Here is an 18,679-nt window from a genome sequence, read left to right as displayed (position 1 = left end):
ATAGCAACATAAACTGCACAGGCTACATTTTCCCCCATTGCTGAGATAAGCCCTATAGTCCTTTTAAATGGAGTTTCAGATTTATTTTTGTATTATTCCAAAAACACATCAACTTAAAGGTGCTACATATGTTGTGCATCTTACCTGACCATAGGTGGAATTAAAATATTCGATTGGATTTGAGTTGCTTCATTAGTACAGTTTATACAAAAGGCTGCAACTTGTAAAACTGCTTTGCAGTAGGAAAGTTAATGGATTAATGACATTACAGCAAAACATAGACCACAGCGACATCACTGCGTGTCCTGTTACTGTGCGGACAATATAACGAAAAAGCATCCCCATTAATTTAGAGATTAACTGTGTTACAATCCAACAACTATAATATATTTAATAATAATAATAATAATAATAATAATAATAATAATGCATTCCTGTCAAGTAGTCACAATCTGGAATAAACTACCCAGCGATGTGGTAGAAGCTGAAAGTTTGGGAACATTTAAAAATAGACTGGATAGGATCCTTGGATCACATAGATATTAATGGACACCAAACAAGCACGATGGGTCGAATGGCCTCCTCTCGTTTGTAAACTTTCTTATGTTCTTAAGTCTGTGTTAATTGAACTCGGACTCTGCCATTCTAGTTGATGTTGACATTTTGTTTTCTAGCTATACCCCTCTGCTATGCAGCATTACAGGCAGGTCAAAAGCAACTGCTGTTAAAAAACGTAAGCTAACATGACAAACTCAACAAGAGTTTATTATTAGTATTTTATTTGTATGACTTAAAAATAAAGTGGTTGTGTATGAATTAATTGTGCTGTGACAGAGATGCTCTTTATAGGACAGGCGCAGTGTGTTGGCTGTATGCTGTGTCAAACACAGTTATGATACTTTGCTGTTATTGTCCACGGTGATGATGTGGTCTTTGTTTTGCTGTAATGTTGTGATACCAACTTAATGCAATCCTTAGAGCTTCAATAAAAGCAGCCACTGTATTTCAGCCCTGGTTCCACTATAGCCCACAGGTATTGTGTTCATTCATAAATAAGTAATCCAATCAGATTTCAGTGAGTGCAAAAAAAAAAGACTAAGGATTTAAGTGATTCTTGAGCATATATTAATAGCATAGAGTAGAGTATTCATTTACTGACATCCAGTATCATATATTCATTCAATATAACCAAGTCATTTTAAGCATACTTTGCACAATAAGCCTTATTTTTACTCTGCTTGATTTAAGGCTCTGTGTTGCCTTTTCACATGTTTTTAGCACAATACAGAAGCTTTCTTTTAAATATTTTTTTCACACGCAGCAGTAATGTCTTCGTATATCCTTCAATTAGTTTTGTTCTGTAAAGATGATCTTAAAGAGCCAGATCCTCTTTATATATTACTCCTCTGCACACTTCGTGGTGTGTACTGTGTAGTTGAAAATCCCAGCTCAATAACCACTAATAATACGGTGCAGCTTTACCGGGACTTTAGCTAGATTGCTCCATTAAAAACCCTGCTGTTTAAATGGGTAGTTGTATAATGTGCTATATTGTAACAATTAGGGCTGTGTGATATGACAATATATATATCGTGTGACGATAGAAAAGCGTCTATCGTTTCATATTATGCTCGAATCGAAACGCGTCAGTCAGAGAAGAAATGTACCTGTCTAGCAGATGTTAAATGCGCCTCTGTATAAACCCGGATGTGGTAAATCTGCCTGAATCTATACCATTTTACAGCGCATGTGTTGCATGATTAATATTGTTATTGTTGTTATGTGACAGTAAATCATACTGTGTGTATATATATATAATCCCATAACAACATAACACACGTAATAGTAATCACACTTGCACTGTTGTGTTGCATTCTGTATATATTTACCATGACAGCCTGCATGTAGTATTTGTTAGTTTTGCATATTTAATGATTAACAAAATACTTGTTGTTTTAATGTCTCAAGATATATATCGTGTATCACCCAAACTTCTAAAAATATCGAGATATTATTTTTAAGTCATATCACCCAGACCTATTAACAGTTGTAAGTTGCCGTGGATAAGGGCATCAGCTAATAAATATAATCATCATAATCAAGTATTTGAAACCTTCAAGTAATTGTTCCAGTACTAAATTATTACATTAAGATGTATATACAGCTCTGGAAAAAAGACCACTGCAAAATTATCAGTTTCTCTGGTTTTACTATTTATAGGTATGTGTTTGGGTTAAATGAACATTTCTGACAGCATTTCTCCCAAATTCTAATTAAAAATTGTCATTTAGAGCAGTTATTTGTAGAAAATGACAACTGGTCAAAATATCAAAAAAGATGCAGTGTTATCAGACCTCGAAAACTGCAAGAAAATAAGTTCATATTCATTTTTAAACAACACAATATTAATATTTTAGCTTAGGAAGAGTTCAGAAATCAATATTTGGTAGAATAGCCATGACTTTCAATCACAGCTTTGATGCGTCTTGGCATGCTCTCCTGGCGCAAAAATTCAAGCAGCTCGGGTTTGTTTGATGGCTTGTGACCATCCATCTTCTTATTGATCACATTCCAGAGGTTTTCAATGGGGTTCTGGTCTGGAGATTGGGCTGGCCATGACAGAGTCTTGATCTGGTGGTCCTCCATCCACACCTTGATTGACCTGTCTGTGTGGCATGGAGCATTGTCCTGCTGGAAAAACCAATCCTTAGAGTTGGGGAACATTGTCAGAGCAGAAGGAAGTTTTCTTGCAGGTCAACCTTGTACATGGCTTGATTCATGCATCCTTCCCAAAGACAAATCTTCCCGATTCCAGCCTTGCTGAAGCACCCCCAGATCATCACTTGGCCTCTCCAGGTCTCCATCTAACCATTAGACGACCAGGTGTTGGGCAAAGCTGAAAATTGGACTGATCAGAGAAGATTATCTTACTCCAGTCCTCTAAGGATTGGACCGTATGGTCTTTTGCAAACCTCAGCCTGGCTCTTCTTTGCTTGTCATTGAAGGGCTTTTTTCTAGCTTTGCACGATTTCAGCCCTGCCCCTAGGAGCCTGTTTCGAACCATCCTCGCCGTGCACTTCACCCCAGCTGCCGTTTGCCATTCTTTTTGTAGGTCACTTCATGTCATCCTACGGTTGTTGAGTGGACATTCAAATGAGTTTGTCAGTGGAGAGTCAGTTTCGCCCACTGCACCTCTGTAGCTTTGTTGTCCCCAATGTCTGCTGCTTGACCTTGTTCTTATGAACCACCATCTTTGAAATTTTAAGCATTGAAGCAACCCAACGCTCACTGTATCCCTCTGCCAGTAAAGCCAGAATTGAACCCTTCTTTTCCTCACTCAAAACTTCCTTTTCAACTCTTTTGGCATGGTCAATAGTTATTTTTTGATTCCAATTACTTTTGAGGTACTGCTAGCACTGTTTTTGCCATCCAGCTGGTCCTATTGCGAGAGGATAGTGATGAACACAGCAGTGGTTTTTATACTTTTCCTCGTTAAAAAAGATTTGGTTCAGGTGATCACCTAACCAGTACCTCATTCAGTAGAATGAGGTGTGCCTGTATTGGAATTCAACAGACACTGGAATGGAATGGCTGCCATGAGATGCTGATTTAAGAAATATTTGCAGTGGTCTCTTAATTTTTTCCAGAGCTTTATGTATAATGTATTTTTTTTTTGCCCAGAGTTCAACAAACAACATGGAGCTGCTACCAGCACGAGAGGACCTGGACAATACAGTGTTTAGGGGCACAGAAAAGAAAAATATGTTATCCTTAATTGGTAAGTGTTAGGACCCTAGTCCAAAAGGAGTCCTTTGCCACCTTCTTTGTCCAATCCACAGAACCCCACCTGTATATTTATGTAAATACTTGAGGTTATGGGCTGGTGTCTTTTGTGGGATATGCATAGCTGATCACATACAACTAGACTTAAAATCAGTCTTAAGGTTCTGAAATGTTTAGTTACAAGAAACCCCACTGTATTAAAACTTAACACACAACTTCCTACAATTGTGGTTTTATGTGTCTTTACATGTTCCTGTAGTGTTTAAGTAATTCGATTCTATCCTATAAATAACCTATAAAACTTAAAAACTTACTAAATAATGCTGAAGCAGGTGGTGTTGTTTTCTCTTCTTCAAATAATGGAAGAGATTCATGCGCAGTGGACATGGTTTGTGTAACTTAACAATCCCGCATTCAAAAAAGGGAACAAATCTGCAGCGATAACTTTCCATAATTTGCATAACTTGAAACATCCAGTGCTAGAAGTCTTACTTATACACCATAGAAACAAAGAGACCTATAAAACCATAATAAAAAAATATGAAAATAAAACTGTTGCTTTCCATAATGATTATATTATTGTTTTCTTTGCTCTGCAGGTTCCCACTCCACAGATCGCAGTTCACCCCCTCCAGGGTACATACCAGATGCCCAGCAACAAGTAGCCCGTAATGGATCCTTCACCAGTATCAACAGTGAAGGGGAGTTCATACCAGAGAGTATGGACCAGGTAATAAACAGTGAAACCGAACCTCTGATTCAAATGAGAATAAGCCATTCTGTCTAGATTTATTAATCCAAGAACCACATAAAAACTCGTATTGAAGGATCTCTTTGAATCCACTTCCGCAAAATAGCTAGGAATATTTGGAAAAACGCCCAAAGACATTCAGCTCATAGTTTCCATTGAGCTTTTAGTGGTTTGGTTTCACTTGCCCACTTCCTTTCAAGATTTTGAATAGCTAAGAATATATATAACCTTTCCCTTTGTCATAAGTTTTTATCCAGGAATTACTGTGGAAAAGTCCTGGCTCTTCTATTCAATGCATGTCATATTCAATTGTAATGTTCTGACTATCAATATATTTTATCTTTGTAATCTTATTTTTCTTTTCCGTTTCCTTTGTTATTGAAATTTTAAAACAGAATCTAAAATGAAAGTAGTGAAAGGGCCTCAGTAACACGGTATGGGGCCCGAGGGCTGTGGGCTGTGTGCCCGTCATAAGGCACTGTGTTTAAACTCGCAAGCTGCGAGATGTTTAGTTGAACATTTAGAAAAGATTAAATTTGAAAAAAACTGCAAATGAATCAACTGCAAATGGGGATGCCAGAAGCCAAGTTAATTCTGCTTACAGATGCATCTAGAATTGATTGGGAAGACACCGAAAGATGATTGTTAAAACCAAGCCATAAGAAATGAAATAAGTCCAGTATTTATTCAGAAAATCAAACCCCCTGCAGTGTTTCATTGTACTTGAGCATACCTTCACCATCAACACAAGTTTTTTACAATTTGGGATCCAAGAGACAAAAAAAAAAGAAAAAAAAGAAAGAAAGAACTCTAACATTTAGAAGCATGTGGCCACTACTGTGTCAGGTTTGCAGAATGATTTCCTTCCCGAATGAACCGATCCAAGAAGATTTCATTTGTGAACGTTGTCAGAATGTTGAAATCCTAGAGATCAAGGTTCGTGATCTTGAGGCTCAGTTTGTTGATCAGCCCATGAGAGAGATGGTGTGCATGGAGAGAGATTGAGGAAACTGAACCATTTCACCCTGGAATAGTGGAGACTACATGAGGAACTTGATTCAATTGTTCAAAATCATGAAAGGTATCGACCACATCAAACCAGAGGAGCTTTTACAGATCAGCAGGGGGACACGCACCCGGAGACACAAATGGAAATTGGGCTTCAAGGCATTCAAAACGGAAAACAGGAGACACTTCTTCACACGGAGAGTAGTCACAATCTGGAACAAACTCCCCAACGATGTGGTTGAAGCTGTAAATTTGGGAACATTTAAAGTCAGACTGGATGGGATCCTTGGATCACTCAGTTATTAATGGACACAAAACGAGCATGATGGGTTGAATGGCCTCCTCTCGTTTGTAAACTTTCTTATGTTCTTATGTTCTAACACCTTCTGAACAGCTTTTATCTTCTGTTAGAAATATTGTCTCATAGAAAAGAGACCACTTGAGCTCAGGCCCTGTAGACACTGTGAATCATCTGCATTTTGGACTGTTAAAAAACAAAACAAAAAAAAAAACAAGCTCAGAATTTTGTAGCAGACTTTGGGAATATTTTTTGGGAGGAGGAATGTTTTATAAAAAAAAAAAAAAAAAAAAAAAACTGATAACGCAAAAAAATTATTATTGTTTGTAGCTACCAACACCAACATGCATGAAGTGTGCATTATTCAATCAATGCTTTATGTTGGTTCTAAAAAAAAATAATAATAATAATAATAATAATAATTGCCAGTAAATTTTGTATTTTGTTTAAAAACTACTTATCAAAAAGTTGAGTTAAAATTCAATAGAATATTAAACAACCTAAATATTTGATAGTTGCGGTCATGATTGAGATTATCAGTTAACCCATTCCTTTACCACAAGCATCTGGATTGTGTGTGAAAATATAAAATTCTGAGCAATGTAATACCATGGCAAGTTTTATTGGCCATATATAACAAACTTTAAGTAATCAAATTCATCACCTGTGTGTCTTTAGATGCTGGATCCCTTATCGATGAGCAGCCCAGAAAACTCTGCATCAGGCAGTTGTCCATCATTGGACAGCCCTTTGGACAGGTAATGGTTACATTATTTGGCCACTTAATGAATTTATTATTAAATCTGATTTTAATTAATTTCATTTAAGTTGTATTTGGTACACTGAAAAACTTCTCAATAGCTCCAAGTAGAACCAATAGTCCCAGTCAGTTCCTGTAGCCACTACGGAAAAAAAACATTGTCTCTTACCTCAAGATATACTTAACCCTGGATTGAAAGAGTTTTATAGTTTAAAGCAGTTTATTGTGTTTATTTTGTTTGCACATTATCACATCAGTATGAAATACTAAATTGTACATCTATTTTAATATTAAAACCATCACTAATTTATAAAAAGTTGTATCCCTATAATTTTTGATTAAGCTTTAATAGTAATAACTTACTTGCATCATCTGCATTACTTGCTGAGAAGGTATTCTGTTTAATGCAGTTCAATTCCACTTAATGTAACTTCTGTAACTGATTGTAATCCTTGCTGTGTTCTAGTGAGAGTTACCCCAAATGTCGAATGCCAAGGGCTCAGAGCTATCCAGATAACCATCAAGAATTCTCTGGTGAGTAATCTACCTGGGTTAGACTGATTTATTAATTTCACGATTCAAAATGTTCCCCAATACAGAAGATCAGATCACAAGCACCTTTGTAACACATGCTCAATATGTAATCTTTGTATAGTGCTAATCATAGAAACGGAAAAACATGTTAAGTCTGAAAGACACTCTTCAGTGTAATCATAGCATGATATGTAGACATAGACATGTAGTCACTGTCACGTTATTATTTCTGAGTGTCTTTTTGACTTTGGTATTGCATTCCACAGTATTGTGGCATAGCAAAACTACTCCTTCACCAAACATTCAAACCAGATCTGGAGTAGAGCAGTTCATCAGTTGAACATGGATGCAGTACAAGAATTGAGCTGGAAAAGGATTTAGTCCACTTTGTACCTTAAAAGTTTTTAATACGATCTGAGAGAGAGGCAATGCAAGGATATCACAATTGGAGTGATATGATGGTAAGATTTCCCATACGTGATGATTTATAGCTGGTCTTTCTTTCACTGTTTTGTGCAAATTGTCAACTCTCAACATTTCCCATACAGACTATGATATTCCTGTATTTGAGAAGTTTGGAAAAGGGGGAACTTACCCAAGGAGGTACCACATCTCATTTCACCATCAGGACTACAGTGATGGCAAGTACAATTGCTCATGTTTAGTTTAGTTTAGTATCAGTGCTATGGAAGCTTACATCATTAGTTACTGTCCCTAGTCACAGAACCTATTCCTCTATATTTGATTGTACCATTTTAAAATCCATCTTCTAATTCAAATATAGCTTTCAAAATCAAACCTGCAAGCTATCTATGTGTAAGATTTATTGGAGCATTATGCCAGTTGCAGCATCATAAGCAGCATGAAAGTGCAAGAATCTGAAGTCATATTACTGGATCTGTAGCTGAAGTCCATTATATAATGCCTAGTGTCACAAATTGAGGCTCTCAAGTGTAGTTTCCTTTTAATGCTTAAAATATCTACTGATGACTTTTCATTTTAACTCAAATGTCAAGTTTAACTACCCAGTTTCCTTATTAGTATTGAGATCCTGAAGACAGGACTGCTCTGTAGACCTGCTGGAAACTAGCTTTTCTGTGGTTCTTGAGTGAGGTCACTGGGTATCATAGCCAACCACGTATAAGCATCCCAAAAACATTGACTGTATTAATTTGCAAGATTTGCAGAATGGATTTAAAAATTGTAATAGTAAAAACATAATTCTTGCAGTTAAAATGATATGTCCCAGGGCAGTAGTTTATCATACATTTCAGTACCTATATACACTCACCTAAAGGATTATTAGGAACACCTGTTCAATTTCTCATTAATTGCAATTATCTAATCAACCAATCACATAGCAGTTGCTTCAATGCATTTAGGGGTGTGGTCCTGGTCAAGACAATCTCCTGAACTCCAAACTGAATGTCTGAATGGGAAAGAAAGGTGATTTAAGCAATTTTGAGCGTGGCATGGTTGTTGGTGCCAGACGGGCCGGTCTGAGTATTTCACAATCTGCTCAGTTACTGGGATTTTCACGCACAACCATTTCTAGGGTTTACAAAGAATGGTGTGAAAAGGGAAGAACATCCAGTATGCGGCAGTCCTGTGGGCGAAAATGCCTTGTTGATGCTAGAGGTCAGAGGAGAATGGGCCGACTGATTCAAGCTGATAGAAGAGCAACTTTGACTGAAATAACCACTCGTTACAACCGAGGTATGCAGCAAAGCATTTGTGAAGCCACAACACGTACAACCTTGAGGCGGATGGGCTACAACAGCAGAAGACCCCACCGGGTACCACTCATCTCCACTACAAATAGGAAAAAGAGGCTACAATTTGCACAAGCTCACCAAAATTGGACAGTTAGGACTGGAAAAATGTTGCCTGGTCTGATGAGTCTCGATTTCTGTTGAGACATTCAGATGGTAGAGTCAGAATTTGGCGTAAACGGAATGAGAACATGGATCCATCATGCCTTGTTACTACTGTGCAGGCTGGTGGTGGTGGTGTAATGGTGTGGGGGATGTTTTCTTGGCACACTTTAGGCCCCTTAGTGCCAACCTGAGCATTGTTTCTGACCATGTCCATCCCTTTATGACCACCATGTACCCATCCTCTGATGGTTACTTCCAGCAGGATAATGCACCATGTCACAAAGGTCGAATCATTTCAAATTGGTTTCTTGAACATGACAATGAGTTCACTGTACTAAACTGGCCCCCACAGTCACCAGATCTCAACCCAATAGAGCATCTTTGGGATGTGGTGGAAAGGGAGCTTCGTGCCCTGGATGTGCATCCCACAAATCTCCATCAACTGCAAGATGCTATCCTATCAATATGGGCCAACATTTCTAAAGAATGCTTTCAGCACCTTGTTGAATCAATGCCACGTAGAATTAAGGCAGTTCTGAAGGCGAAAGGGGGTCAAACACAGTATTAGTATGGTGTTCCTAATAATCCTTTAGGTGAGTGTATATATACAGTGGGGGAAAAACGTATTTGATCCCCTGCTGATTTTGTACGTTTGCCCACTGACCAAAGAAATGATCAGTCTATAATTGTAATGGTAGGTTTATTTTAACAGTGAGAGACAGAATAACAACAAAAAAATCCAGAAAAACGCATTTCAAAAAAGTTATACATTGATTTGCATGTTAATGAGGGAAATAAGTATTTGACCCCTTCGACTTAGTACTTGGTGGCAAAACCCTTGTTGGCAATCACAGAGGTCAGACGTTTCTTGTAGTTGGCCACCAGGTTTGCACACACCTCAGGAGGGATTTTGTCCCACTCCTCTTTGCAGATCCTTTCCAAGTCATTAAGGTTTCGAGGCTGACGTTTGGCAACTCGAACCTTCAGGTCCCTCCACAGATTTTCTATGGGATTAAGGTCTGGAGACTGGCTAGGCCACTCCAGGACCTTAATGTGCTTCTTCTTGAGCCACTCCTTTGTTGCCTTGGCTGTGTGTTTTGGGTCATTGTCATGCTGGAATACCCATCCACGACCCATTTTCAATGCCCTGGCTGCGGGAAGGAGGTTCTCACCCAAGATTTGACGGTACATAGCCCCGTCCATCGTCCCTTTGATGCGGTGCAGTTGTCCTGTCCCCTTAGCAGAAAAACGCCCTCAAAGCATAATGTTTCCACCTCCATGTTTGACGGTGGGGATGGTGTTCTTGGTCATTCCTCCTCCTCCAAACACGGCAAGTTGAGTTGATGCCAAAGAGCTTGATTTTGGTCTCATCTGACCACAACACTTTCACCCAGTTCTCCTCTGAATCATTCAGATGTTCATTGGCAAACTTCAGACGGGCCTATACATAGTGTGCGTAGTGTGTTACCAATTGTTTTCTTGGTGACTATGGTCCCAGCTGCCTTGAGATCATTAACAAGATCCTCCCGTGTAGTTCTGGGCTGATTCCTCACCGTTCTCATGATCATTGAAACTCCACGAGGTGAGATCTTGCATGGAGCCCCAGACCGAGGGAGACTGACAGTAATTTTGTGTTTCTTCCATTTGCGAATAATCGCACCAACTGTTGTCACCTTCTCACCAAGCTGCTTGGCGATGGTCTTGTAGCCCATTCCAGCCTTGTGTATACAATCTTGTCCCTGACATCCTTGGACAGCTCTTTGGTCTTCGCCATGGTGGAGAGTTTGGAATCTGATTGATTGATTGCTTCTGAGGACAGGTGTGTTTTATACAGGTAACGAGCTGAGATTAGGAGCAGTCCCTTTAAGAGAGTGCTCCTAATCTCAGCTCGTTACCTGTATAAAAGACATCTGGGAGCCAGAAATCTTGCTTATTGATAGGGGATCAAATACTTATTTCCTTCATTAACATGCAAATCAATTTATAACTTTTGTGAAATGTGTTTTTCTGGATTTTTTTGTTGTTATTCTGTCTCTCACTGTTAAAATACACCTACCATTAAAATTATAGACTGATAATTTATTTGTCAGTGGGCAAACGTACAAAATCAGCAGGGGATCAAATACTTTTTTCCCCCACTGTATACATATGGTCAGGTGACATTAATCACTTGGTAAATTTGATCTATTAATGTCACCTGACCAGCCATGGAAAGTTAGACTCCGGTCCCTCTCCAGAGCAGTAAAGTTTAAACATTTTAAAACAAAATGATTGTGGTGTAATCAGGGGATAAAATTAACTTTTTTGGCCATTAGCCACTGTGTCTGGTAGAAGGAAAAAACTTACCAGCCACTTGGTATTTTTACCAGCCAAAGGCAAACATCACCAAAAATGCATGAGGGTGTGTAAATGTGTGATGAACATGTTAAAACATGGAATTTATTCAGGTAATTAACCAATCATCATAAGAAAAGCTAATTGCACACCTGTATAGACTAGACAGGTGTGTAGGAGGGAAAATGATCTGGATAGAAAAAACCATGCTTCCACACAGTTTCTACTTGCAAGTGTTATAAGGTCTTTGATCAAAACACTGCATTCTATTGAATTATAACACTTGCAAGTAGAGATAGTGTGCAGGAGTATCTTTTTCAAATTAATCAATCACATGCAATAACATGGCAGCTAATGGGGATCTATACAAACACACTAAACTAACACATGAGAGAAGGGGTGTTATTGTTACACATTATTGCTCTTCATACTCTTCTTCCTCTTCAGTGCTACTCCCTTCTCTGGGTTTCTGCACATCATTAAAAGGATTTCATTGAATTGGCTAGATATTCATAGTCACGGTTTGTGGTTGGGTAAAAAATATATGATCTCTAGGAATGATGACAGACAGAAACATCCTTTCCATTGGTCAATACCATGTACACCAGCAAAGACGCGATGTAAACAAACCGCACGTTTCTGCTACGCAGCAAAAAATGCATGTCTCTATTGCAAATCGTTTCCCTATAAATTAATACGTTTGTAATTGATGAACACAAACTTTGTTAAAAAAATATTTATGTAAAAATATATTATTAGAAACCATATGGAAATGGCATAATAACAGCAGACCTGTCAACTCTCACGCATCTCATGTCAGACTCTTGTATTATTGTCCCGACATTATCACAACTTTTTATTGTCACAATTTCAAATTAACTATAAAGGGTGTGACTGTTTTATAAAGGAATATTTTGCAATTACAGCTGTAAATTGACCCACCAATATGTTTTTATTTTTCGTATTTTATACATTTTCATTCAATTGCCAGTTTAGCAGTGTGAGCTGCAATGAAAATGCCTTACATTAGTGTCCTTGTGGCAATGTTTTCTGGTCACAACAGTGAAATACAAAATATATAAGACTAGCTAGCTAGATAATTTATACAATCTACTTGACTAAACAATTGACTTTCCCAGTCCAAACCACACTCAGACTGCCGGTCTGCGTTCAGAAACATAACTGCGTTCGAGTTCCAGTGAATACAATATATATAGCAATAGCTGGCTGTGTGTGTATTAATGTGTTTGTTGCGATCCTCTTCCTTTTCTGTCATATTATAACTCTGAAACACTTTGATCCAGGTAATTAATAAGTCAGTAATTGTGATTGTAATTGTAATTATGACTATGAAAAGTAATTGTCATTATTTTTCCACATCCTTAACCACCTTACTTCTGATTCATTGCTCACCATGAAATATGTCCTCCTGGACCGAAGGCTGTCCAGATGCCATATATTTTCAAAAAACATGATATTGTGGTTTGCCAAATCAAGTAACATACCAACACTATAACGTCAACAAATTAATTTGCATTTTGAAACATACCGACAAATACTCAAATCAGAAACTAAAAGTTAGGTTGCCATACACTTGTACACAGATAAATCTACCCACATTTTGGCGGGTGGCAGGTGTTAATTTTATTCCCTGGCTGTAATCCTGGGCTTATACACACAACTCCTGTAAACAATCATGTACTGTAACACATACAAGATGTGTTTAGAGTCTGCAGCCCTGTAAGAAATCACAGATGTGTATTGGATCTTGAATGTGGGAGATTTTCTTCACGATGCAGGGCGCAAAACATTCCCTCGAGCTCGACGCACCCAGGGGAACAGTTTCCGCTCCCCTGTGAGTTTCAGCCCCACAGACCACTCGCTGAGCACCAGCAGCGGTAGCAGCATCTTTACCCCTGAATTCGAGGAGAGCCGCAGCCGGAGGAGAGGCAGTGACATCGAGAGCAACCCCACCCTTACTGTCATGGACATCAGTCCACCCAGCCGCTGTGAGTATCTTAATTTCACAACACCCCCAATCAAAGACCATATATGTGCATGCTTGATCTCTCTAGCCAAACACAAATCCTGTCCATAATAAAAAGGAGCAGCAGTGTAGGCCTGTTACATGGACTCCTCAGGCCTGTTTGGGTTTGGATTGAGACAGATTAAATATACAGAACTCTCTCTAAAATCAAACAAGGAACTTAAACTATTCATTACTTAGACCAGTAAAAGTTGTCATGGTACAATAGACATGGCAACACTTAGCTTCTCTGCTGATCTAGGTGTTACTGCTGCTTAAGAACATAAGAAAGTTTACAAACAAGAGGAGGCCATTCGACCCATCGTGCTCATTTGGTGTCCATTAATAACTGAGTGATTCAAGGATCCTGTCCAGTCTGATTTTAAATGTTCCCAAATTTTCAGCTTCAACCACATCCCTGGGGATGTCTTGGATGTACCAAGAGCATCAACTCACATCAGGTTCTGACATACTGACATGCACCCCAAAGCTTCTTGTACCCATTTTGGGTACAGAACCTTTCAAATATAGTCCTGTACTGTGGTAGTAATTGCACAAAAATAATCTCACTTGCATGAATAATAAGATCAAGTTCAATTTCAGTGTTTTAAACAGACTTTATTAAAGCTTTGTTCCGGCATTCTGAAGAAGTAGGAGGACTCTTCTGTGTTATTGTTCAATCAAACAGTTGAACTAGTTACTACACAAATACAAAATTAATGTAATATTCATAAATACATACACAACACAAACAACAAAATAAAATAAAGATTTAAAAGAATGTGCAAATTGTTTTCTTTAGGCTATGAAGATTCTAACTTAAAATAAAATGTTATTCTCACAGCACTTGCTCATGGAACTGCCACAGTGGGGATTCAAACCTGGATCTCCTGAACCTCAGTGCAGTGACTTTACCACATCACTAAATGGAGAGGCTTCAGAATTACATTAAAAATAATAATAACAATAATAATAATGTTGGTATAGACTAGTTATTGTTTTTATTTTTCACCATGATGAGGGCATGACAGCACTGTGAAGTGGTATACCATTTACTGGCACAGCCCTACAGCTGTGAAATTGGAGAATGCCTGTTGAAATGCAGAAACTATACAGATTTCCACATGGACAACAATAGTGGACACAGGACTGTGCTCTGGGGGGGCGTCAATTCTAGTTAGTCTTCATTACCGGTTGTAGTTCGTCTCTCATACTACACTGATGCACTGGCATGTCAGAATGGTACTGTGGCATTATGAATATGGTTTGGGTCATACTCTTATATGATTAAATACAATCACAACAGCAAGGTAAGGGGTGGGGGGGTTGATACATTTTTCCTTTACGTCCTATGCTGCCTTTTTGATGACAAGCTACGAATTGCAGGTTAATGGAATAGAACCTCTGGCACGAGCTTATATCAGGTTCAGTTAGGGTTGATCTGTACTCATATTTATTCCCCATTGTTCTAATAAAATATGCCTTTGCAATACTATAAGAAGTATTATTTCAATTTTATTTATTGAAAACGACAAATATATTTGGATGTCTACAAACTGTTGTTTGGTAACAGCTTTTAGCTGTAATTAATTAATATGCATCTCTATGAAAAGCTCCACACAATTTCCAAATAATCACAAACCCCTTTAGGGTATCATATCGCAAGTACAGAAGCTGATTTTCTTTCCCTTCACAACACACTGTTGCAGCTCCAAGGGCTCCCACCAATTGGCGTCTAGGGAAGCTGCTAGGACAGGGGGCGTTTGGCAGGGTGTATCTGTGCTATGATGCTGACACAGGACGCGAGCTGGCAGTCAAACAGGTGCAGTTTGACCCTGACAGCCCAGAGACCAGCAAGGTGAGGAGACTGCTGTTTGGTTTTATTGTTATTATTATATATTTTTTTCTAATGGTAATAGAAGAGAAAATCTGGAGAAAATGGGTTAATACTTGTAAATTGTGTACAGCCACACCCAGATTTTGATCCTCTTTCACTACCATTGCCATTTTAATTTTGCTCAGTATTCTAAGCTAAGCCAGTTCTCTGGAAGGAAAGTCAAAGTTGTAATTAAATGAGAGAGTGCATAACCACTTTGACTGTTTTCCCATGGTGCAGTAAGTGCTTCACGATGTTCACAGCATGCAGTATTCAGTTCCGTCCTTTCTGCTTGCCTTCACAATTGAAGGTTTTCCTGATTCTTAACTAGGCCTTTATCAGATGGTTCTGATTTATCTTATATATGTTTATTACTCTATGTGCATTAATGAAAACTGATCAATTTAACCTTCATGTGTTGTCAAATATAAAATAAAGGGGTTTAGTAAAATGTATATCCTGTGCCAGGGTTTAATGATTAATTTGTTCTGTTTAAAGGATGGCCTTATAAGTTTTTAGTTATCTATCATTACATTTAAATTATTGAATATATATATGAATATATATATATATATATACACACACACACTCACCTAAAGGATTATTAGGAACACCTGTTCAATTTCTCATTAATGCAATTATCTAATCAACCAATCACATGGCAGTTGCTTCAATGCATTTAGGGGTGTGGTCCTGGTCAAGACAATCTCCTGAACTCCAAACTGAATGTCTGAATGGGAAAGAAAGGTGATTTAAGCAATTTTGAGCGTGCCATGGTTGTTGGTGCCAGACGGGCCGGTCTGAGTATTTCACAATCTGCTCAGTTACTGGGATTTTCACGCACAACCATTTCTAGGGTTTACAAAGAATGGTGTGAAAAGGGAAAAACATCCAGTATGCGGCAGTCCTGTGGGCGAAAATGCCTTGTTGATGCTAGAGGTCAGAGGAGAATGGGCCGACTGATTCAAGCTGATAGAAGAGCAACTTTGACTGAAATAACCACTCGTTACAACCGAGGTATGCAGCAAAGCATTTGTGAAGCCACAACACGTACAACCTTGAGGCGGATGGGCTACAACAGCAGAAGACCCCACCGGGTACCACTCATCTCCACTACAAATAGGAAAAAGAGGCTACAATTTGCACAAGCTCACCAAAATTGGACAGTTGAAGACTGGAAAAATGTTGCCTGGTCTGATGAGTCTCCATTTCTGTTGAGACATTCAGATGGTAGAGTCAGAATTTGGCGTAAACAGAATGAGAACATGGATCCATCATGCCTTGTTACCACTGTGCAGGCTGGTGGTGGTGGTGTAATGGTGTGGGGTATGTTTTCTTGGCACACTTTAGGCCCCTTAGTGCCAATTGGGCATCGTTTAAATGCCACGGCCTACCTGAGCATTGTTTCTGACCATGTCCATCCCTTTATGACCACCATGTACCCATCCTCTGATGGCTACTTCCAGCAGGATAATGCACCATGTCACAAAGGTCCAATCATTTCAAATTGGTTTCTTGAACATGACAATGAGTTCACTGTACTAAACTGGCCCCCACAGTCACCAGATCTCAACCCAATAGAGCATCTTTGGGATGTGGTGAAACGGGAGCTTCGTGCCCTGGATGCGCATCCCACAAATCTCCATCAACTGCAAGATGCCATCCTATCAATATGGGCCAACATTTCTAAAGAATGCTTTCAGCACCTTGTTGAATCAATGCCACGTAGAATTAAGGCAGTTCTGAAGGTGAAAGGGGGTCAAACACAGTATTAGTATGCTGTTCCTAATAATCCTTTAGGTGAGTGTGTGTGTATATATATATATATATATATTACATCTCTTTTGAAAATATGAAGTGTTTTAAAAACATTTCATCAACATGCAAACACTTGCTGTCTACAAGCATATTATGATTTTATATGTTAAAGTTTAATTAAATTTAATTTAATTGGTGATTATTAATCTGATAGCTCATTCATATACAGCATAATGTAGGCCTGTCAACAAAAAATAGTCTAAAATCTATCTGATGAAATTAACAAGGACTGAGACCAACATATAGTTTAAGGAGGATTGTCTTTCACTTTCAGTGAAGAAACGTATACAGTACACTGGAGATGCTCTTTTACCTAAGGCAAAGGAGGGTAGCACTGGTACAGGAGAGTGATGTTTTTACAGGTCAAACTCTAATCATCCTCATTACTAAAGACTGTGTCAGGCTGAGTTTTCCTGCACTCAATGAAAGTATCATGTAACACCTCTTGTGTGTGTTTTTCAGGAGGTGAGTGCACTAGAATGTGAGATACAGCTTCTGAAGAATCTATTCCATGAGAGGATCGTTCAGTACTATGGCTGCCTGAGGGACACCCAAGAAAGAACGCTCTCTATCTTCATGGAGTACATGCCAGGGGTAATGAGAATTGTGTTTTTTTTTTTTTTTTTTTTTTTTTTAAATAAATTAGCAAAGTCTCGTTCTAGCTCAAATACTATTTTACAACCATGCACTTCATTCATCGCTTCTACTTCCCGAGAGTGTTTAAAAATAATGTTTTCAAACAAACTTGCAATTACAGGGCTCAATAAAAGACCAACTGAAGGCTTATGGTGCACTTACAGAAAATGTCACTCGAAAATACACACGGCAGATCCTCGAAGGAGTATCTTACCTACACAGCAACATGATTGTACACAGGGATATCAAGGGTGAGAGACTGGTTCTTGGAAAGGCGGTTGGTTTGTCACGTTTTATACATTTATAGATACATAGTTTTGTTTCTTTTCATTTCAGGCTGTTTCTGAATTAAAGCTTTTAAGGTTGTTGACTGGCATAAAGAATGGAGTAATGCATTGTATTAATATAGTTAAGTTTCAGGTTCAGGTGAGGGTTAGGACTCGTGGTAACCTAGATTAAGGGTTTGATTGCCCAGAAAACAGACTTGCAATAGTTTTAGGGTTGTTTGTACTATGTTCACAAACTAATTGAGTTGCAGATTGAATTAGCTTGAAATTATGCCATTGGCCTGGGCTGGGTTTGGACTGTTCTTTAATCTATCATGGATGCACAGTGTTTTTAAACTTTTTATTAGTCCTTAAAATGTGAGTTGATATACTTTGGGGAAGTATGCCAATGGAAGTGACTACTGAATTTCAACTTCTCACCAGGAGCAAATATCCTGCGTGATTCTGCTGGTAATGTAAAGCTGGGAGATTTTGGAGCTAGTCGTCGGCTCCAGACCATCTGCCTCTCTGGGACAGGAATAAAGTCGGTGACCGGCACACCCTACTGGATGAGCCCAGAAGTGATCAGCGGAGAAGGCTATGGCAGAAAAGCTGATATCTGGCAAGTCGTCGAGGCTTTGTCACTTTCCCACAGTTTCTGGTCACAGTGTAGCTTATCCCTGAGCGCTATCGTCATGGCAAACGCACTATA

At 38.6% G+C, this 18,679-nt stretch overlaps 1 protein-coding gene across 1 annotated transcript in view; it reads left to right on the top strand.

Annotated features, from left to right (window-relative positions):
- The window catches only part of map3k2 (mitogen-activated protein kinase kinase kinase 2), a 48,932-nt gene that overhangs the window by 19,332 nt on the left and 10,921 nt on the right, over positions 1-18,679 (top strand). Inside the window, exons 7-16 of the mRNA XM_066688528.1 lie at positions 3,682-3,778; positions 4,383-4,513; positions 6,519-6,598; positions 7,067-7,134; positions 7,683-7,775; positions 13,145-13,354; positions 15,081-15,229; positions 17,528-17,659; positions 17,823-17,952; positions 18,412-18,589. Of these exons, the coding sequence (XP_066544625.1) occupies positions 3,682-3,778; positions 4,383-4,513; positions 6,519-6,598; positions 7,067-7,134; positions 7,683-7,775; positions 13,145-13,354; positions 15,081-15,229; positions 17,528-17,659; positions 17,823-17,952; positions 18,412-18,589 (1,268 nt within the window). The remainder of the gene's footprint in view (positions 1-3,681; positions 3,779-4,382; positions 4,514-6,518; positions 6,599-7,066; positions 7,135-7,682; positions 7,776-13,144; positions 13,355-15,080; positions 15,230-17,527; positions 17,660-17,822; positions 17,953-18,411; positions 18,590-18,679) is intronic.

The sequence above is a fragment of the Amia ocellicauda genome, chromosome 16 (assembly GCF_036373705.1).
Source record: "Amia ocellicauda isolate fAmiCal2 chromosome 16, fAmiCal2.hap1, whole genome shotgun sequence".
Classification (NCBI taxonomy): domain Eukaryota; kingdom Metazoa; phylum Chordata; class Actinopteri; order Amiiformes; family Amiidae; genus Amia; species Amia ocellicauda.
This window is presented reverse-complemented; position numbering and strand designations above follow the sequence as displayed.